Below are 19,364 nucleotides of genomic sequence, written 5' to 3'. Positions count from 1 at the left end.
TTGACGTGTCTAATTTTGAACAGAATTGCATATTCTCAATTATGGCATGATGACTAATCGGTCTGAGCAGATTGTACATAATTTGCAAACAAATTAGAAGGATCTGATTGGTTAATGAAGAGTAGCCTCAATCATCCAGTATCTATTTGACCCGATATGACTTATTTTCTTCGCCAACTGGAATATATATATCAAAATCAACATTGCTGAACCACGTACGTTGTAACGGAAGGGAAGTTGACATATTAAATAAAGAATGTCTTAGTCAATCCAATATGATCCAAATCCAAGCTGAAAGAATGTCTAAGACGATGAACGATGAAAGAATGTCTAAGACGATGAACGATGAAATTTTTAAACTCTCGAGGAGGTGTCACTTGCGCTAAGATTAATGTAGGAGGAATTTTTTTGATCCGGTCCATGCTTGATTAATGTAGGAGGAATTTTTTTGATCCGGTCCATGCTTGATTGAGGTCTCTTAGTGGGTATGAGTTTTTCGCCGTGGTGTTAGTGATTAATTTTTATACTTAACTTTGGAGGGAATAATCTAATAATCGTCACATGCTTGTCTTAACATTTGGAAAATGGGCGAAGATAGTTTGGAACAGTTTACATTGGACTTTTGTCCACACACAGAGAGAGGTGGAGAGTGATCTTGATCTTTTCCTTTTACGATAATTTTTACGTGATGATTATACGTTGAATGATGATTCATCATTAATATATTTTTTATCAATAATAAAATCTAATTTTATAAATACGTTACTAATTTGTTGCATCTTGGACCAACTTGATGGACACTATCGGAACTTGTCGGCTCAATGGTAACCATCACAGTTCAGCTTAGTTGGACACGCAAACCACTTGACCAGCTTGATGCACCAGGGATGTGTTTGCCTGTGCTCCAAAGGTATCACAGACCGGCGACCATGGAGACCCGTCAAGCACTTGTATCATGAGCAGCCACCCAACTCGGTCAATCCGTGTGGCCACTCGAAGCTTTCACCATCTCCGACCGCCGACAGTCCTACGAGCTCCCCTTTGGGGCGTGAGGCAGCCGGCCGACCGTTGTTACTCGGGCCAGGCTTGCCCTCGCTGTTGAATTCGGTGATGCTTACCGACATAGCTTCGGAGACCGTGTCTCAGGTAGAGGAAGGACGTACGGTGGCCTGGTCAGCTCAGCAGAAAGCACTCCCATCTCCCCCCCTTTGTTGCCTGTCTCCGGTCGCACCGTGGCTGGAACTCGACGACAAAGGCTGTCATGCAGGGAGCACCTTTCCTGTGCTGGCCCAGTCCCTCGACTCCAAGGTGGAGGAGGAATTGCCTGGGGATGAGGAGATGAGGTCAAGGCCGTCGCTCGTTGTAGCATATATTAACAGAGATGCATCTTTATTTTGAGAATCTAAATGCTCTACCCAAAAAAACCTATAGAAATACGAACTTGAACTGGCAAGAACAGCTAAACAAAAGCCAAGAGAAAGGGCTATGGATTGAACTTAAAATGAAACATTGTTCTGAATAAGATTGTTAGCTCGTACTCAGTTAGATAAGCAGTTTATAGTTAAGCAGCCTGAATGATTGAATCCAACATTATTAAGGGATTACCTACAGAATTCCACATCTCCCATTGCCGCCTTGTGGAGATTGGAGTCGCTAGGAGGAACAGTCTAGTTCGAAAAGTGCTTATACAGAACTACTCAAGTGTACAACCATCTTGGGAGAAGTGTCTCCACTAATTTAAGAGCACTGGTGCACTGCCGGTTCAAGCTCAAACATCGGGACAAGGAGATCACAGTAGCATCTCTCAGTTGGCTGTTTCCTAACCAGCGGAAGCTATAATTAACACACACAGACATTACAAGTGAAGCAGCAAAATTACATGGGCAACACCGAAAACCATTCTTTTAGCGCTCGCTCTTCCATGTGTATCATATCACTCACTGCTCGCTGCCATTCTACTCCGTGCAGGGGTTGTAGATATCCACCAGCCGCTTCAAGACCTCGACTTGGGTCTGCAGCAGAAGGATGTAGTCCGCCGTCTCCTTGAAAAGCCTGTCGGAGGCCGCCGCCTCCTTCACGACGTCGGGTTTGGGCGGTATAAGAGTTCTGAGCGTCTGAAGCCGTACCGCCACTGCCGCCTTGCTCTGCTTCCTTCTGCCGTTCATGTGGTGGCATCTCCTCGAGTGCTTCACAAGTGTCCTCCTCCTCCTTCGCCCGCTCCTGCTCATTCTTACCACGGAACTCGAGATCTTGTGGTCGAAGCTCATCGGCGTCGCGAAGAAGAAAAGGGCGTTCGAAGAAGGGGTCACCGGGGATGGGAAGCCATGCGACTCTTTCAGCGCCCTTTTATGGAGAGAGGACGGAGAAGACCGGAGACATGGTTCGAGTCGACCCTCCACGGAAAGGTCCTTACTAACTTGTAAAATTACGAAAGTACCATCAAGTCGATCACTTCAGTGTTAAGGTGGGGTGGTGTTTATGTAAATATTGGAAAGTGAAGGGACAAATGACAGCAAAAGAAAGTTGAAATGATAAAGCCAGAGGAGGCGCTGCCACGAAACACGTGGGAGTCCGAAATCTTCACGTGCCTCAATTTCTAAAATTACCCCGTTTTTCCACCCAAATGTTTACATCCAACCGTACTCCTGAACCATGAACGGGACCACCTCTATCCGCGGGTAAACTTGTGGGTACGAGAACTAAATGTTTATTTCGCAGAAGCCGCTATTAGTAACAGTAACTACCGTGATGGGTCGATGCGGCTGCTTCAAGTGTTTTAGGACATAAAATAAACTAAATGGACATATTAGGTATGTTATGGTGGGCTCCACTCCATGTGTCACTGGACACGAATGACATGCATGAGGACCATGTGGTGGGAACTTAAGGGAGATACGTCGTCCCCTCCCGTGCCAAGATGAATGTTACGTGGGTGCTATGTGGATGACATGTCAGTGTCAGCACATCATCCATCAATGCAGATTAGGAGCATTTATTTTGTGTACTTGTAACACTTCATTTATCAGAAGCGTGGCATAAGAGAAGACTTAATATGTTGGACTGAAAGTAAAACGTATCCGCGGGAGGCGTATGGGTACGCGTCGTGATGGCAAAGACGTCCACGGAAGTGGTGGCCGCTAATTGGAGGAGGAGGAGGAGGAAGAGGAGGAGGCGGGGCGGGTGTGGTGGGCTCGTGGGAGGGGGAGTTGGCCACGGAGCAGAGCGCATGTGAAGAAGGGAGGCGTGGCCGCTGGCCAGCGATGCATCACCGTCGTTGCAGCGGGGAATGGGGGGCACAGGGACCGAGAGGGAGCTCCATGTGGGGGGGGGGAGCACATGACGAGCCAGGGGAATGGGGAGGAGCAGCATGTGGGCGGAGGGGCGGAGAGGGAGGGTGGTGGGCACGGCGTCACGGACGTTTCCGCGTGTTCCTGCGACATTCCATGCACCCCCGGAATTGACCTGTGTCGTGTACGCGTCCGGCACCGCCTGGCTTTTTCCTCAGCCCGCTGCCCCCCATGAGGCCGGGAATAACTTCAAAACGACGAGTGACATCGACCACTTACTGCTCCATGCAATTTACTTTTTCTTTTATATTTATAATTCATTCTTTTTAGTACAAAAAACACCACATCTCACTCACAATAACAAATAGTCAGTGATGACTAGCATTTGCCAAGGAAACATCCATCTTAGGTGTTTTAAGGTATTTGACATCTCACTCTGACACTCCAAACTCTGAAAGAGTCAATAGATGATATTGAAGAAGGATAAGAGCATGAACTTCGTCACTGGCCTCCCAGGATTCATATGAAGCTTGTGAAGTGCCCATCACAAGCCATGATGGCATTGGTTTGGAGGACTCCATGGTGCATTTTTGTTACTCGGGAATTGGTCTCGCGGCGTTTCTCTTTACACCATGAGTTGGTTCAGCAGAGTTCATCCAGTCAGCGACCTAAAGAAATGTTAGCATTAATGGACTAAGATATCAAGGTTTATGGAAGTATGCTAAAGGTTTTTGACAAACAAGGTTGGTCGAGAAGATTATGATCAAACTTAAAATGATATCGACTGGCCCACTGCCTTCCTTAAGTGAAGAAAACATATGAAGCTAGTCATCCCTACAGTTTGATAGGGCATGAATATTGTGTTTAAAGTTTCATACTATTCAGTCACCTAACCTGATCTAACGCCAAAGAGGAATGCAAAAAGAATCGTAATATTGAAAGAAATGTTCGAATATCGTGTCCAATTCAGAATCAGACATACTGTTCTTTCACATGATGTTACAAGTATTAAATACTTTGAAGTACTTGAAGTTGCAGAAAGCGACCTTTGGTCCGTGTAAGGCCTGCTATAGCACCGGTGGCCTGTCGCCATTGCTATGTATGGAGAAATACAATAGTCGGAGCTAATTATATTATCCAATCTAATTAGTTATCTTTATAATCTTGATTTTTATATTTTAAAAAATTATATTATGATTTTTATATTTACGAAAGTAAAATATATAAAATATTTTTTCTCACATCGTCGATTCTACTGACGAAAATACCGGACGTAATGTTATGTAAAACGAATGACGTTAAAATAGGGTTAAAAATATAATTTTATAGTGCTATTCTCATTATTCAAAAGAATAAAAAGAAGGAGAAAGAGAAAGGTTTTGTTGGAAACAAAATGAGACAGTGCTATTCAATTATTCCACATTTTATCTCTGAGTCTTCGGAGGCTTTATTGAAAAATAAAGCACGGTAAGAAGGATCTCTCTCTGTTTTGTGATTCTGTTTTCTCCTCATCTATCGACTATTACATAACTATTGATTTCTTGATTGTTATTTTTATAGATATTATAAAAGATGAAATTAATATCGATGAGAATAACATTCTGAACTTATCTTTTTAATCCTGTTTTAATATCTTTTTCCACAAATGACAGCATATGCATTATTTCCGTTAGCACAGTCGACAACGTGAGGAGAAACGATGTTAAATATTTTATTTTCATAAGTATAAAGATCCCAATATGATTTTTAAAAATATAAAAATCAAAATATTAAAGATAACTAACTACATAAGCTAATCTATAATTAGCCTCTCAAATTTTTTACAAGGTTCTTCGAGAGAATCGACATAGGATCTCAATGGCTCTACAACTTCTTCGAGGAAATCGTCATTTTAGAGTGTCAGAATTCGGTGTGGAAGAATGGATTCAAAAATCACCTCTTTTTTGGGTTTCTGTATATAATGAAAAAAAAAACATTTATAGGAAGAGGAAGCGAGAGATGATTGGGGTGATGACTAGTAGTCTCGAGGGGCAATTTCATAAAATTGTGAACAATAAAACAATACCAGCCATCTGATTTTGTCTGGGAGCTTTGAGATTGGAGACAGGGAGCCGTTTCTCACTCAATAGGTTTGTGTGGAACAATTTACATGTCACGATTGCCAAATGTTATTTGAGAGTGAGAGATCGATCGATTGTTCATCTGTGTTTCTTATTTGCAGCTCGGTTTGTAAAAATGACATATCATGGTTACGTCTCACGTCAAGCATGAGAGATATCAACTTCTTATTAGATCAGAGAATAGTTGACAAAAGTTTCGCTATGATGGATAAAAATTAAGATTAACTTGTAGAGATTTAATGAGTATATTGTTATTTAACTTATGTTTAATCATCTTGATCAGCAATTCAGATTTAACAAAACTATTAGATTAATTATTCTATCAAATCAAATTATGATAATATATCTAAAAAAATAATATAATAGTTATTGATTAGTGTTTTTTGTCAAATCATATTAAAGAGAATGATGGTGTGCTCATAAAATTTTGATATTAATAAGGAGATAATGACACGTGGATGGTTATCTAGTTCTTACTCGCATTCAATAAATACTCTTCTAATATATCATCTTCATCTTTTCGATATCTCAACTCTTTTCGATCGATATGATAGTCAATATTGCACCAATTAGAAATGGGTTCGACCTTATAGAATAGGTCACATCATACAAATGGGAAATTGACTCAGTCGATTGTTACCGCACATCCTTCTGTCGGGTTTAGTGTTGCACAAATGCACTTATGACTAGAGAGAGCATGTAACTATTTCTCATATTTAATAATGATCTTGAATATAATGGTTCATACCATGCTCTAAACATAGTATAATTACACTTATGTAGATTCGGATTTGCTTGGATCCCACCTTCACTCGGCATCATACCAGCTTAAGATACAATTGAAGAAGGATCTCGATTAGATCCAAATTTATATCAATATTACAATTAGAACCAAGGTTCGTCATATTATGATGTATCAGTACATATGATATGTATCGATCCAATAAAAGATCAGTACAGATGGTACATTGATACGTCCCCATGTACTATTTGTTAATATGCTCAGTATAGCTCTGTATGTTTCATACCTGTAGTGATATATTGGTGAACAACACATACTTCACATGTTTGTACTTATAATAGCTAGTAATTTTATGTTCTCTAATATAATTTTACTTTTTAAAAATTAATAAAAATACATACTTCACATATTTAAACTTTGAGATGTAAGAAGGATGCACTGTATCATTATGCATGTCCATATAACTTAGACGAAGGAATCATAGATATATACAATAAAACTAAATGAGCGAAAGGTATACTTATCTATCGATGAACTAATTAATTAAGATTTTGAAGGTAAATCATTCAACTATCAGTCCCAACTTAAGTGAGCCGAGGAGAAGGAAAGGTTCTATTCGAACACAAACTCCTTCCGAAAACATTAATATGGTGTTTTTTTTGGGTGTTGAAAGTTGAAACCCATACTTGACCTAAAAATAAAGATCAACTTCATGAATATTTGGGGTGACTCGATGATAGCAACTCCATCCAAACATACATACAAACACATCTTTTCCTCCACTTGTACGTGTGACTAAATCTGAGCATCACAAAAGTTGAGAAACACATGAATGGAATGATGGAGCCTTTGTCTCTGCCATGCTAAACATCCTTGAAAGAAAAGTACGTGCCAACCAAATCGAGCTACTCGTGTTCCCCTCCCATGCGGTGCAGCTGCTGAGGAATCGACCGCCCACCCTCCGGTTATAGTAGGAGCCAAGTTAGCTCCCCACTTAACTGTGGTTTCGTGACATGTAGTCTTCGTTAATGGGACAATGAGTGCTCAGATTTAGGTGGCAATTGCATGGCCCTCGGGACCATTCCAAGCCCACCTAACACAATGCCAACCAACAAATGGAACTTTAGTCATGTCGCGTAACATGGAATTAGAGCATTCGAGGAAGATTCCCATCGTTTTCATTGGAGTGTTGACATGATGTGTTCCAATGTTGAGGACAGGTTGGGTGACCTCAATGTTTAACGAGACGATGAGAGAAGTGGACATTCAAGTTTAACGAGAAAAAGTGAGGAGAAGTTAACCATCTCTCGTGTAACACTTGGGAGATGAGCGAAGAGAGAGACATGGAAGAACAGAAATCATTCTTCCACAAGGTTGCTTTTCTTTTCCTTTCCTTTCTCCAAACCGACACTAGATCTGACACAAGGTTGCCTTGGCTTTCTCCCTTTCTCCCTTTCTCTCTCTGCTCTTTATCTTTCTCTTTTTCTTATCCCTTTGTTAACACAGCATCTGTTGTTGCAGTGTTCTTTTCGATATGATCATAACCATTTGCTTTTTCAGAAAATAGATTTGGTACTGTTCCATAAAACCTTCTTCCTTATGCTCTTCTTCTATGAAGTTGAAAAGCTATACCTTCGAGCTCTTATAATAAGAATTAAAATTTAAGCGATTTTCTTAAAAAAATACTCAGTATTTCTAAATCGATATTCTTTATCTTATTATTTTTAAATAATATTTTAATTTTTAAAATACCTAAATTGTCACTCTTTTTTTTTTTTTGCATGTTACAGTATTTTGGTCTGTTACGGTGTTTTTAGCATGTTATAATGTTTTGGCCATTACAATAAAATACTATAAAACATACTTAAAAATGTTATAAATGATCTAAAAGACTCTTAACCTTAATCAAACTAACTAGAAATCTAAAAAATATGATATTATGATGATCTACACGATCGAAGAGGCATAATTCACTTATGATGTTTTTCAATAACATTTATAGTATTTTCAGTACGTTAATAAAACACTATAAATACTATTGAAAAATACTATAAATGTGTTAAATAAAAATATTACACCAGTTGAAAACTATTAGAAAAAATGAACAAAAAAAATTAACAAGAAAACTTTTAAGCGGTATTTTGGATATTTTTTAATTAGGAGTATTATTTGAAAAAAAAAAAAGGAGTGTTCCTTTTAGGAAAAACCTAAAATATGTGTATTTTTTAGATAAATCACCCTTAAAATTTTAATTAAAAGAGTTATTTTATGTGCTTTCAAGTTTTTTATCCTTATATCTATTTTTTTTAAGAAATGATTTTCCTCATTTGTTTGGCTTTATCAAATATGTAATTTTTAGAATCCTTGTTTTATTTGTATGCTGCTGTGGGATTAAAAGCAAATTTGGAATATTTATTTCTTAATATTAAGAACACGTTGGTTCTTCTGTCATTGTACAACTACTATCGGAATATTTTACTCCAGTATTATACTTACTTCTTTTAAAGGAAAATATTATTCAAATATTGATCATTCCAATATGGTATGAACCTATACACATACGTGTAGGATTATTTGAAATATCTTCTAGATAGAAATATCATGCTCCCAAGATAAAAGTATTGTACTTTCAAAGTGAAAGCATTGTGCTCTTGACATGTCACCTATATAAAGACTAGGGTCGAGGGAGGTTTTTCGACCCAATCCCTCTAACTCTTAAGTTAGTAATATGAAATTCCTAAACGTGGGTTTGAGTTACTCAAGAAAAGAGAAAGCTCTTTCCTATTTACCTATTTAGAATATATTTTATAAATAAAAATAAAGTTTGCAATTATCTTCCTTGTTATAAAAGAAGAGAAGAGAGTTTGAGATTGTTTATCTTGTCATAAAGAAAGAAAATAAAGTTTATGATTAACTTTCTTATCATAATGAACGAGAAGGAAGCTTGTGTTTCTCCGCTTTTAATCTTTGTTCACAGATGACCTCCTCGTTAAAGTATCCTTTAAGAGGAAGGGTAGGTAGATAGACATTCCTGTAATATTAGGTCCTTCTGGTGTCAAATATTAGAAAAAAATATTATTGATGTCTTGGTTAGTCGAATATGGTCCGGACCCATATGCATAGGATTGTCCAAAATATCTCTAAGATGAAAACTCGTGCTCCCAAGTATTATGCTCTCGAGATGGAAGTACTGTGCTCCTGATGTTGAAGTATTGTGCTCCTAATATGTCACATACACAAAGACTAGGGTTGGAGGAGGTTTTCCGATATGATCTCTCTAACGCTCTAAGTTAAAAATCTAAAATTTCTAAATATGAAATCGAATAGTTAAAGAAAGGAGAAAGCTTCCCTTTATTTTCTGTTTAGGATATGTTTTTCTATCTTTAAGGATTTGAAGAAAGTTTGTGATTATCTTCTTTGTTATAAAGAAGGAGAAGTGAGTTCGAGATTATCTTCTTTGTCAAAAAAAAAAAATATAGAAGAAAACTTATGATTAACTTTTTTTATCATAATAAATGAGAAAAAAATTTATATTTCTTATTTTGAATCTTTATCCGCGAAGGATGAATTAGGCCGATGATAGATTCGAACTGACAATAGATTCTTTATCGATTCCCAAAACTATATTAGAACACATCACTGCTAAACCTTTCTTCTGCAGTGGCAATTCTGTTTTGAAGCTTATAATCACAAAACTTACATGTTTTTGCCCATCTGACCACTGTTCTGGAGACAGCAGCCCTCCTTTTTCTGATGCAAATATTTGTCCAATCATTTTCATTTCGTTTGTTATTTTGCAGGTTGGGGAATTGTAGGAATTTTGTGGCAGAACACATATCCATATTTTTCATATTAAAAAAATGTTTTTGCATGATAGATCATGTGATGCTTTTGGAGTGGTCCAGTGATGCCACTGACTTCGAGTTCTGAGTAAATGGGAAGGGGGGATGGATTAGATCGCAGTATTTAAGGAGCTGCAGACCATTTTCTTCTTCCTCAGTGGGAATCCCCACAGACCATTCTGTGCAGGAAGGATCTCAGAAGATCTTCCTGTTCCTGTGTCCCAGCTGAACACTATCTCCTCCTCAGAAATCCGAGGTGCGACGGTCTCCTTGGAAAGGTAATGTTCTCACCTGATCTCAAGTAACTCTCTCTGTTTCAGTTGCTGACTCTCCATTGTCCTTTTTTGTTCTGGCCATTGTGGATATGGTCCCATAAGTGTCAAGCATCCGACATCACTACCTTGCCATTTGTCTATCTTTTGGCCGCCGTTCTTTGGTTGTCATGGACAAGACTAGATCTGCCTTTTTCTGTGCAAGATTTCGTGTGCATCGGCAGATCTTTTGCTTCCATTCTGCCAATTCATAGTTGTAGAATGGAGGATGATTCAGAAAAGAGTCGGTTTTCGTAGGAAGGCGTTGCTAGGAACATATCAGCATATTTCCTAAGTCTGCAGCTTTAATCCTGCATGGATCGCAGCAACTGCGGTACAGATCTCTGCATGCAAATCTAGTATGTGATTGGATTTTTATTGTCTGAGATCTAAAGGTCTTCAAAATTTGGCATTCCCAAATTGTGAATTCTCAGATCTGATCACTCCCATCTGGTGATCAGCTGCATGTCTTTGTTCTAAAGGGATAAGAACTTCTCTACTGACAGAAATTTACTTGATCTGGTGAATCATCTGCATGTCTTCGTTCTCAAGGGAAATAAACTTATCTACTAACAGAAATTTACTTGATCTATTTTCATGTGTTCTCAAACTCTTCTTGACATGCATCAAATCTTTCTGATTGTTTCCTTCCCAGGCTGCAACTTCTGCTTTCTTTTCCTTCAATCCAATACCTGACCTTTTAACTCTGCCTGTCATTGTTTAATTTCTGTTCTTTTAGTTTGAATCACTTAATTTGCACTGGCAGAATTATAGTTGCAAATGATCGATTCCTTTCTGGATTACTTTTACTTGGAATTTATATAATGTTTGCATTTTTCATCTAATTGGATCAGACTCTCTGGAACATAAACATGGTGAAGATATGCTGCATCGGTGCCGGCTACGTCGGTGGCCCGACCATGGCCGTCATCGCTCTGAAATGCCCTTCCATTGAGGTGGCTGTCGTCGACATCTCCGTCACTCGCATCGCTGCATGGAACAGCGATCAGCTCCCGATCTATGAGCCGGGGCTTCAAGACGTCGTCAAGGAGTGCCGAGGACGGAACCTCTTCTTCAGCACTGACGTAGAGGAGCACGTCAGCGAGGCCGACATCATCTTCGTCTCCGTGAACACACCCACCAAAACCCGTGGCCTCGGTGCCGGGAAGGCCGCTGACCTCACCTACTGGGAGAGCGCGGCTCGCATGATTGCCGATGTCTCCAAGTCCAACAAGATCGTGGTTGAGAAGTCCACCGTACCCGTCAAGACCGCCGAGGCCATCGAGAAGATCTTGACCCACAACAGCAAGGGCATCAATTACCAGATCCTCTCCAACCCGGAGTTCCTCGCAGAGGGCACGGCCATCGAGGACCTGTTCAACCCCGATCGAGTGCTCATCGGTGGGCGGGAGACGCCGGAGGGGAGGAAGGCTGTCCAGGCGCTGAAGGAGGTCTACGCCAATTGGGTTCCCGAGGATAGAATCATCACCACCAATCTCTGGTCTGCTGAGCTATCCAAGCTCGCCGCTAATGCTTTCTTAGCTCAGCGGATCTCGTCGGTGAACGCCATTTCGGCACTCTGCGAGGCCACAGGGGCCAACGTGGCCGAGGTGGCCTTTGCTGTGGGAAAGGACACCAGGATCGGGCCTAAGTTCTTGAACGCAAGCGTTGGATTCGGCGGCTCCTGCTTCCAGAAGGACATCCTCAACCTGGTCTACATCTGCGAGTGCAATGGCCTCCCGGAGGTGGCCAACTACTGGAAGCAAGTCATCAAGATCAATGACTACCAGAAGAGCAGGTTCGTGAACCGGGTGGTTTCCTCCATGTTCAACACCATCGCCGGCAAGAAGATTGCCGTTCTCGGGTTCGCATTCAAGAAGGACACCGGCGACACGAGGGAGACTCCGGCCATCGACGTCTGCAAGGGCCTTTTGGGTGACAAGGCCAAGATCAGCATCTACGACCCCCAGGTGACGGAGGACCAGATCCAACGCGACCTTGCGATGAACAAATTCGACTGGGATCACCCTCTCCATCTCCAGCCGATGAGCCCAACGGCGGTGAAGGAGGTGTCCGTGACCTGGGACGCGTATGAGGCCACCAGGGGAGCACATGGCGTCTGCATCCTCACCGAGTGGGATGAGTTCAGAAAGCTGGACTATGCCAAGATCTACGAGAACATGCAGAAGCCAGCTTTTGTGTTCGACGGGCGCACCGTGGTGGATCCCGAGAAGCTTAGGGAGATTGGATTCATCGTTTACTCGATCGGGAAGCCATTGGATCCATGGCTTAAGGATATGCCTGCTGTGGCGGCCTAATTGGAAGATTACTCGGTTCGATTTCGAGGTTCAAGACGTAGTTCCTTCATTATTATTATCTGGATATTTTTCTTTGATGATCTATGTTGCAGTTACACGGTGCGGTGACTGCACCGTCATCCTGCCTCTGTCATTATACTTTATATGGAGTGTTTTTATTGCATTAAATGAAATAACTAATTCTTTCTATCTATAACTAATAAATGGGTTAATCAACATATTAATTTTATTAAGCCTAAACTAAAATAAAATTAATAATATATTAATCAAATCTTTATAGTTAATCTTTGATTGTTTCTTATAAATAAGCTGCAGATGCATCGGCAATATGATTTGAGCCCCGGAAATGTTGGAACGGTCACAAGATGTTAGGGAACGAGTCGAAATATTGTGTAGAATGTTTGCAAGAAAGAGCTCGAGAGGGAGTTTTTTGCAAAATGCCATCTTAATGGAAAAATTGCACAAAACCCCTTGCTAAAGCACACGGGATGGGGCGTGTGCCATGTCGCAGGGCGTTCAAATATGGTGGAAGGATCCACTCCGAGAAGTGTGGGCCTGGTAGGGGTCTTGGAACGCGACGAGCACCGTGATCTCGTCGACCCGCTCGGGATCCATAGTTCCTGCTGGGATCGAGAGCTTCCATGGCGAGTTCCTCGACCTCAGTGGCTTCGATCGCTTTCTTCCTCCTCCTGGGACTGGGGCATTGTAAAACCGTGAAGAGAGACGGTACTCCTTTGTCGCCAAATCCTAATAGGTTATTATCTCAGTGATACTGGTTCGAATCGCGTAGTTTCGTGTTGAAATCGAAACCCGCTTTTTGGCTTGGTAGATTGTTCGGAATTCAGTGATTATCGTCCCTTTTTCTTTGGTGGATTGGATAGTCAGATCCGTAATTGGTCGTCATGGTTCATTTAATTGTTCACATACAAATAAAACTAGATAGGGGCACTGAGTTAGAATTATTGCTGATTGTCGAGTCAGATTCATTTTCTCGTGAAGGAATTTAAGGCAGTGCCCTTTCTTTTGAACGAAAAGAATATATAAAAAAAATTCATTTGATGGAATTTTGATTCATTTACATAAAGAAATTTTCAAGCATCTAACCATGAGATGGTAGTTGGATAACACCAGTCATAAAGATTGCTAGGAGATTAGTAACGACACCAGGACTGTTTGTTTGAGCACTCAGAATATAATCTCAATGCCTACTGGATGGATTTGCCAATATTATATTAAGTTTTGGAAATCTTTAGAAAGAAAAGAAACTTAACTTACCCAACATATTATTATTTGTGCATAAACCAGCACATTTGTCGCAGCCACCATCAACATTAGTTCATCATTGCTGCACCACCTTGACCTCGGGTCATTTGTTTGCTGTGGTATCGTTCCTCGCCATACATTTTTTTAGATTTTCCCTGCAGATCTTTTCCATAACCAAACAACCTTTACCTTCTCCGGATTTTTTAAAAATGTATCCTTTTTATAAATTCTGAAGGAAGTCCGGACTCATATGGAAACAACATGAATATGTTTACAATCGGATATCTAATAAAGTTGAGATGCTCATTATGGAACATAATAAAAGAGTGAAGACATTATTGATGTTCTTATGGTTCTAAGCTAAATTTCTTGCAGTAAAAGCATTGAATGAAATCAAGGCTTCGCTTGGATGGAGGGTAGTCTATGCATGGGTGGGAGATGATCCATGTGGAGATGGTGATCTTCCCCCATGGTCAGGGGTTACATGTTCCCAACAAGGAGATTACAGGGTTGTGACAGAACTGTAAGCATCCATCTTTCCCAACTAATAAACTGCAGACTTTGGTTCTCATGAGGAAAATCCTTCCTTTTTTATAGTTGTCATGGTGCTTCTTTTAATAAAACATATGTGACATTTTTCGACTATTTTTAATATATGAACTACACCTCAAGAACTTATGAGCAAAAATACTAGTATAGTAGGGGAAAACGATTTTCAATTATGAATATTTGTCTTTTGAATGTCGTTGTAGATGCCTTTAGTTGAGCTTATGAAGAAGACTGAACTGATAATTTATGTTGTCCTCATATCATTATAATGAAAATTTTGATCTAGTTGATCATTTTTATTTTTGAATAAGGTAGCTGTGTCCATTTTTGGGGAATAAAAATTAAGCTTGCAAGAAATTTTATGATGAGAGTAAATCACTGTTAACATAAATATTTCCAATTTCATGTGATCTCACAGCTTTGGTGATTTTTTTATCACTCCATAGCAACCATATATCATGATCATGTCACTACATGATTTTAATTGACTGTTGAAAGAACCTTAAGGCTTTTCAGGGGATTTTATGGTTGTTGCTCAATGCATACCGACATAAAATGTGAGTGAAAGAAGAAGCTAGTTGCATCACTGCCTTTCCAGCATGTGGTCTGTGCTAATTCGATGCTAATGGAGCATTTCTGTGTCCATATACATTGTGACATAGTTGAAATATGGTAAAATGCATGTAGGAAATGTTTAACACTCCAGTTTAGTCTCACATCAAAAGTTGGCAAAGACTATTGTTAGGTTGGGCTTAAACATTTTGTAGTTAATGGTTCAAACTCAACGAAATTAATGGGATGATTATCCTATCAAACTGGATCATAACAAATGCTACTAGAGTTGACTTAGTATTTGGATATGATAAGGGATTTGAGTAGAAAAAAGATATTCGATCCATGAACAAGACTAGAGGGTACATCATGGTTTAGAGACAAGCACTAGGTTAGACCTTACTTTGCACCATGCTATGGTATGATTGGTGTTGGGTCTTGATAAGAACGTTAAACCCTTAAGTGGGGGAAACTGTGATACCCCAGTTCAGTCTTACATCAGAAGTGGGCAAAGACTTAGATTGGTTTATAGGGGTATGATAGGTATACTATACTAACTTGGGTTTAAGTATTTTAGGTCAGTTCAAGCTCAACGAAGTTAATGAGTCAGTTATCCTATCAGGCCGTATCATAACAAATGAGTGACATCAATTCCTTCTCAACATGTGGCCGATGTTAGTTCGATGCTACTAGAGTATTCTATTTTTGTGCACAGTTTTCTCATTATTAAGAAACTTGGACATTTGATATCTTAGTTTTACTGCTTCAATATAAATAAAACAACAAGCTATTGTAAGTTACATTTAATTTGATAGCTTTTGTGTTTCTAGAGAAGATATTCATTTTAAAAGTTTGGGTTGAATTGAGAGTTTTTCGTGACTAAAGAAGATAATGGTTTCATTTATTTTATGTTGAACAGAATAATTTCAAAGACTATTGTTCTTGTAGTTTTTTTGTTCTGTGAAGCTTATATTTTAGACCTACTTGACTTGCAGGGAAGTTTATGCTGTATCAATTGTTGGACCTTTTCCTATAGCAGTCACAAATCTCCTGGACCTGACAAAACTGTATGAACTCTTCTCCAAGTATCAATTACAATTTATGAGTTACCAAAATATTTACTGCAGCAACCACTGGTTGTTACTCTTCCTAGTGATTTATCTTCTGTATGCCACAAGCTTCCATCATAGGTTTACCTTATAATGAAATCAGGTGCCAGTATTTTGCATCATTGTATACTGATTAAAATGTAGTCTTGGTATGCCAGTTTACAATAAACAATGAGACAGCAAACATGTAGAGGGTGTTCACTCCCTTTATTGTTTGAATTAAATCTATGAATGTTTGTGTTCTGCAGGTATCCTATAAACATAGATGCTAATGTTACTGAATAATTTCTTTTTTTTTTCTCTCTATCAATATATCAGTTAATTATGTCAATATATGCTGCTAAACTTGATCTGGCTGGCTTGTATAGAAATGCATAATGAAATTGGATTCTCTTAGTTTATACAATACACAGTCTAAAGAAGACATGCTTATCATAAGCTCCTTCAACCCTTCCATATTTCCCTGTGGGTGAAGAAACAGTAGAGCATATGACTGGCTTGTTACAAGCTTTCTGTGAATCTTAACTATTATACAGAGAAGGCAACATCCAGATTGTTAGCTTGTAACTCACATATTGCAGTGGATTAAGCATAACTGTTCAAATTTACTTGAATGCCAGGGATCTTCATAATAACAAGTTGACAGGGGCCATTCCTCCTCAAATTGGGCGGCTGAAGCACCTCAAGATACTGTATGTTCCTTCCTTCTTGTCTAAGGCTGTAATTTGGTATTCCGTGTTTCCTACAGCATATGCTGCTATATTTACACTGACTCTGTTCTTTTGCAAGCTCAACCTTTCTGTTTAATTCTGTTCCATATTTGAAACAATAATATGGATGAATTTGATTAAAAATGATACTGTTTTTTATAAGAAGACAAGGTGATATTTGTCTTTGGTGACTAATCAGAGAGAAGAATTTCCTTGAGGGACATCAATTTTAATGTACCTTACCAGCCAAAATGACAGTAAATCTGGTCAGCAATTAGACCTGCAAATCATTTGAGCATTGTCCTTGTGAATTCTCTCAGGCTTCATGGTTAACTTGCCTAATTGATTCTGTAAAGGTTGTGCTTCTGGAATCCTTGTTTCAGCATTTAGATTCATGTCATTTTTATATAATTAGATTATTGATGCATCAAGTTAGTCGAACAATCTCTCCGATTTTGAAGGAGTTCAGTTTGTTAAGCATTTAGATTTATGTCATCTTTATATAATTAGATTATTGATGCATCAAGTTAGTGGAACAATTTCTGCGTGTCTTCTAAGGAGTTCAGTTTCTTAAGCATTTTGTGGACATTGATTTGACGATAACAGGGGCACCCTTCTAGAAAATTATTTGCCTTTTTTTACAGGAGGATACAAAGTGCATGTTATTGAAAATAATTCGTGTTGGATATAGAAAATAAAACTTCTGTGCACGGGAAACATTGGAATGCACAAAGCAGTAAGAATGGTCCTAGATGGTAGTATCAGAGTATGGTAGTTTCTGTTCTTTTAGATTATTATTAATACTTTTGGTTACAATGTGTAGATTGTTTATTCTGTGATCTTCTTCGATTATGGTATGTGACAATGCAAAAGTTGCCTGTCTCATGCTGTCAGTGGGTTTATCATCTCAAATTTGGACTCATTGAATTCGTTTTCTAAATGTCCATTTGTCCTATCACATGTCATGGAATAGCATCATGTAAACTAGGTGATCCACTCTTGAATCAATGCACTCTATGTTCATGCTGTAGCAAATAAGTGTCATGCAGAAGTTTACTTGTCAAAGTCAAATTGCCAATTGGTATTTTTTACTCCTATTAAATAGACAGTAATACAAGGATGGTTTCTTAGTCTCGTACTAGGATTCTCCATCAAAGTTATACAAAAATGATATTCTCCTCTTCTAAACTTTTTTTTTTTTTCCGAGGAAAGCTTATATAAACTATCAACTGATGTTTTATTTTTCTTGCTTTTTTTTGGGGGTGATTCTAGAAACTTGAGATGGAATAAGCTGCAAGATGTCATCCCTCCTGAAATTGGTGAATTGAAAAAATTGACGCATTTGTAAGAATTTAAGGTGTATTTGTTTTATTTTTTCGAAGATTTTGCATATTTTTTGGGTGTCTGCAATCTTGAAATATTTGCAGGTACCTGAGTTTCAATAACTTTAAAGGTGAAATTCCTGTGGAGCTTGCAGATCTACCAGAACTTCGTTATCTCTATCTTCACATGAACCGTTTTTCTGGAAAAATTCCTCCAGAGTTGGGGATTCTCAGGAACCTACGTCACCTGTATTGAGTTTCCCCTGATCCGGATTTACGTGCTAACTATATGTTTTCAGATCGTTCCACTATAATCTACCCATTATTTGACTAATTTATCCGTTTGCAGTGATGTTAGTAACAACCACTTGACGGGAACTTTAAGCAAATTCATCCGAAACGGAGATGGTTTTCCTTCTCTCCGTAACTTGTAAGTTAAATTGCAACCTTTTTGAGTATCATAACTTGTCTCTATCAGCATCTCTTTTCTGATACTATCTAGTGTAACTATGAGACTTATAGGTACCTGAACAATAACCAATTGAGTGGAACATTGCCTGATCAAATTTCAAACTTGACCAATCTGGAGATATTGTAAGTTTTGTTTGAGCACATTCAATTTAAGCCAAGAACTCTGAGATCCCTATTTTATCTATTTGCATGCAGGTACCTATCATACAACAAGATGAGTGGACAACTAACTCCCAAGCTTGTTGAAATTCCTAGATTGACGTACTTGTGAGTTTACTGCCTAAAATCTCTCGAATCCTAACAAACCGAACAAAAATCGATTGATCGATCGTTGGACACTCAATCTTCTTTTCATGTTTGTTTAGGTATCTTGACCACAATGCGTTTACTGGGAGGATCCCAGATGGCTTATATAAGCACCCCTTCTTGAAAGAGCTGTAAGCTTCTTCTTTTGATAACCTGTCTTCAATCGATAGCATAAACAGCATTGTTTCTTAAACCTAAGTTGGGCGCAGGTACATCGAGGGTAATCAATTCAAACCTGGTGCAAAGCAAAAGGGCACGCATAAGACGCTTGAACTGACTGATACAGAGTTCTTCTAGTGAGTTCAGTTTGATCGGTCATCAGCTTTACAAGTTATGTTTTCCTATACTTTTATTATTATCTATTGCAATAACGTATTTAATTAGCTATATGTTTTCTGTTGATTATTCCGAGTAGAAATGCATCGGATACGACTCGTGCAGCCTTTTCATTTCTTTACAAAG

At 38.9% G+C, this 19,364-nt stretch overlaps 2 protein-coding genes across 3 annotated transcripts; both read left to right on the top strand.

Annotated features, from left to right (window-relative positions):
* The first annotated feature begins 10,109 nt into the window (after positions 1-10,109).
* On the top strand, positions 10,110-12,807 carry LOC103980842 (UDP-glucose 6-dehydrogenase 5). Of its 2 annotated transcripts, none has more exons than XM_009397359.3 (2): positions 10,110-10,269; positions 11,157-12,807. In XM_009397359.3, the coding sequence occupies exon 2, from the start codon at positions 11,175-11,177 to the stop codon at positions 12,618-12,620; it is 1,446 nt and encodes a 481-aa protein (XP_009395634.2). In that variant the 5' UTR covers positions 10,110-10,269; positions 11,157-11,174; the 3' UTR covers positions 12,621-12,807. The 2 variants fall into 2 exon arrangements, with proteins under 2 accessions (XP_009395634.2, XP_018680061.2); XM_018824516.2 differs by lacking the exon at positions 10,110-10,269 and adding an exon at positions 10,405-10,636.
* Positions 12,808-13,125: 318 nt separating this feature from the next.
* On the top strand, positions 13,126-19,289 carry LOC135636189 (probable leucine-rich repeat receptor-like protein kinase At1g35710). Its single transcript, XM_065147807.1, has 11 exons — positions 13,126-13,346; positions 14,259-14,406; positions 15,980-16,051; positions 16,714-16,785; positions 18,076-18,147; positions 18,231-18,374; positions 18,475-18,555; positions 18,648-18,719; positions 18,792-18,863; positions 18,962-19,033; positions 19,112-19,289. The coding sequence occupies exons 1-11, from the start codon at positions 13,262-13,264 to the stop codon at positions 19,197-19,199; spliced, it is 978 nt and encodes a 325-aa protein (XP_065003879.1). The 5' UTR covers positions 13,126-13,261; the 3' UTR covers positions 19,200-19,289.
* Positions 19,290-19,364: the final 75 nt, after the last annotated feature.

Source organism: Musa acuminata, chromosome BXJ3-4 (genome assembly GCF_036884655.1).
Source record: "Musa acuminata AAA Group cultivar baxijiao chromosome BXJ3-4, Cavendish_Baxijiao_AAA, whole genome shotgun sequence".
NCBI lineage: Eukaryota > Viridiplantae > Streptophyta > Magnoliopsida > Zingiberales > Musaceae > Musa > Musa acuminata.
Note: the sequence above shows the minus strand (reverse complement) of the source record. Positions and strands in the feature narration are given on the sequence as shown.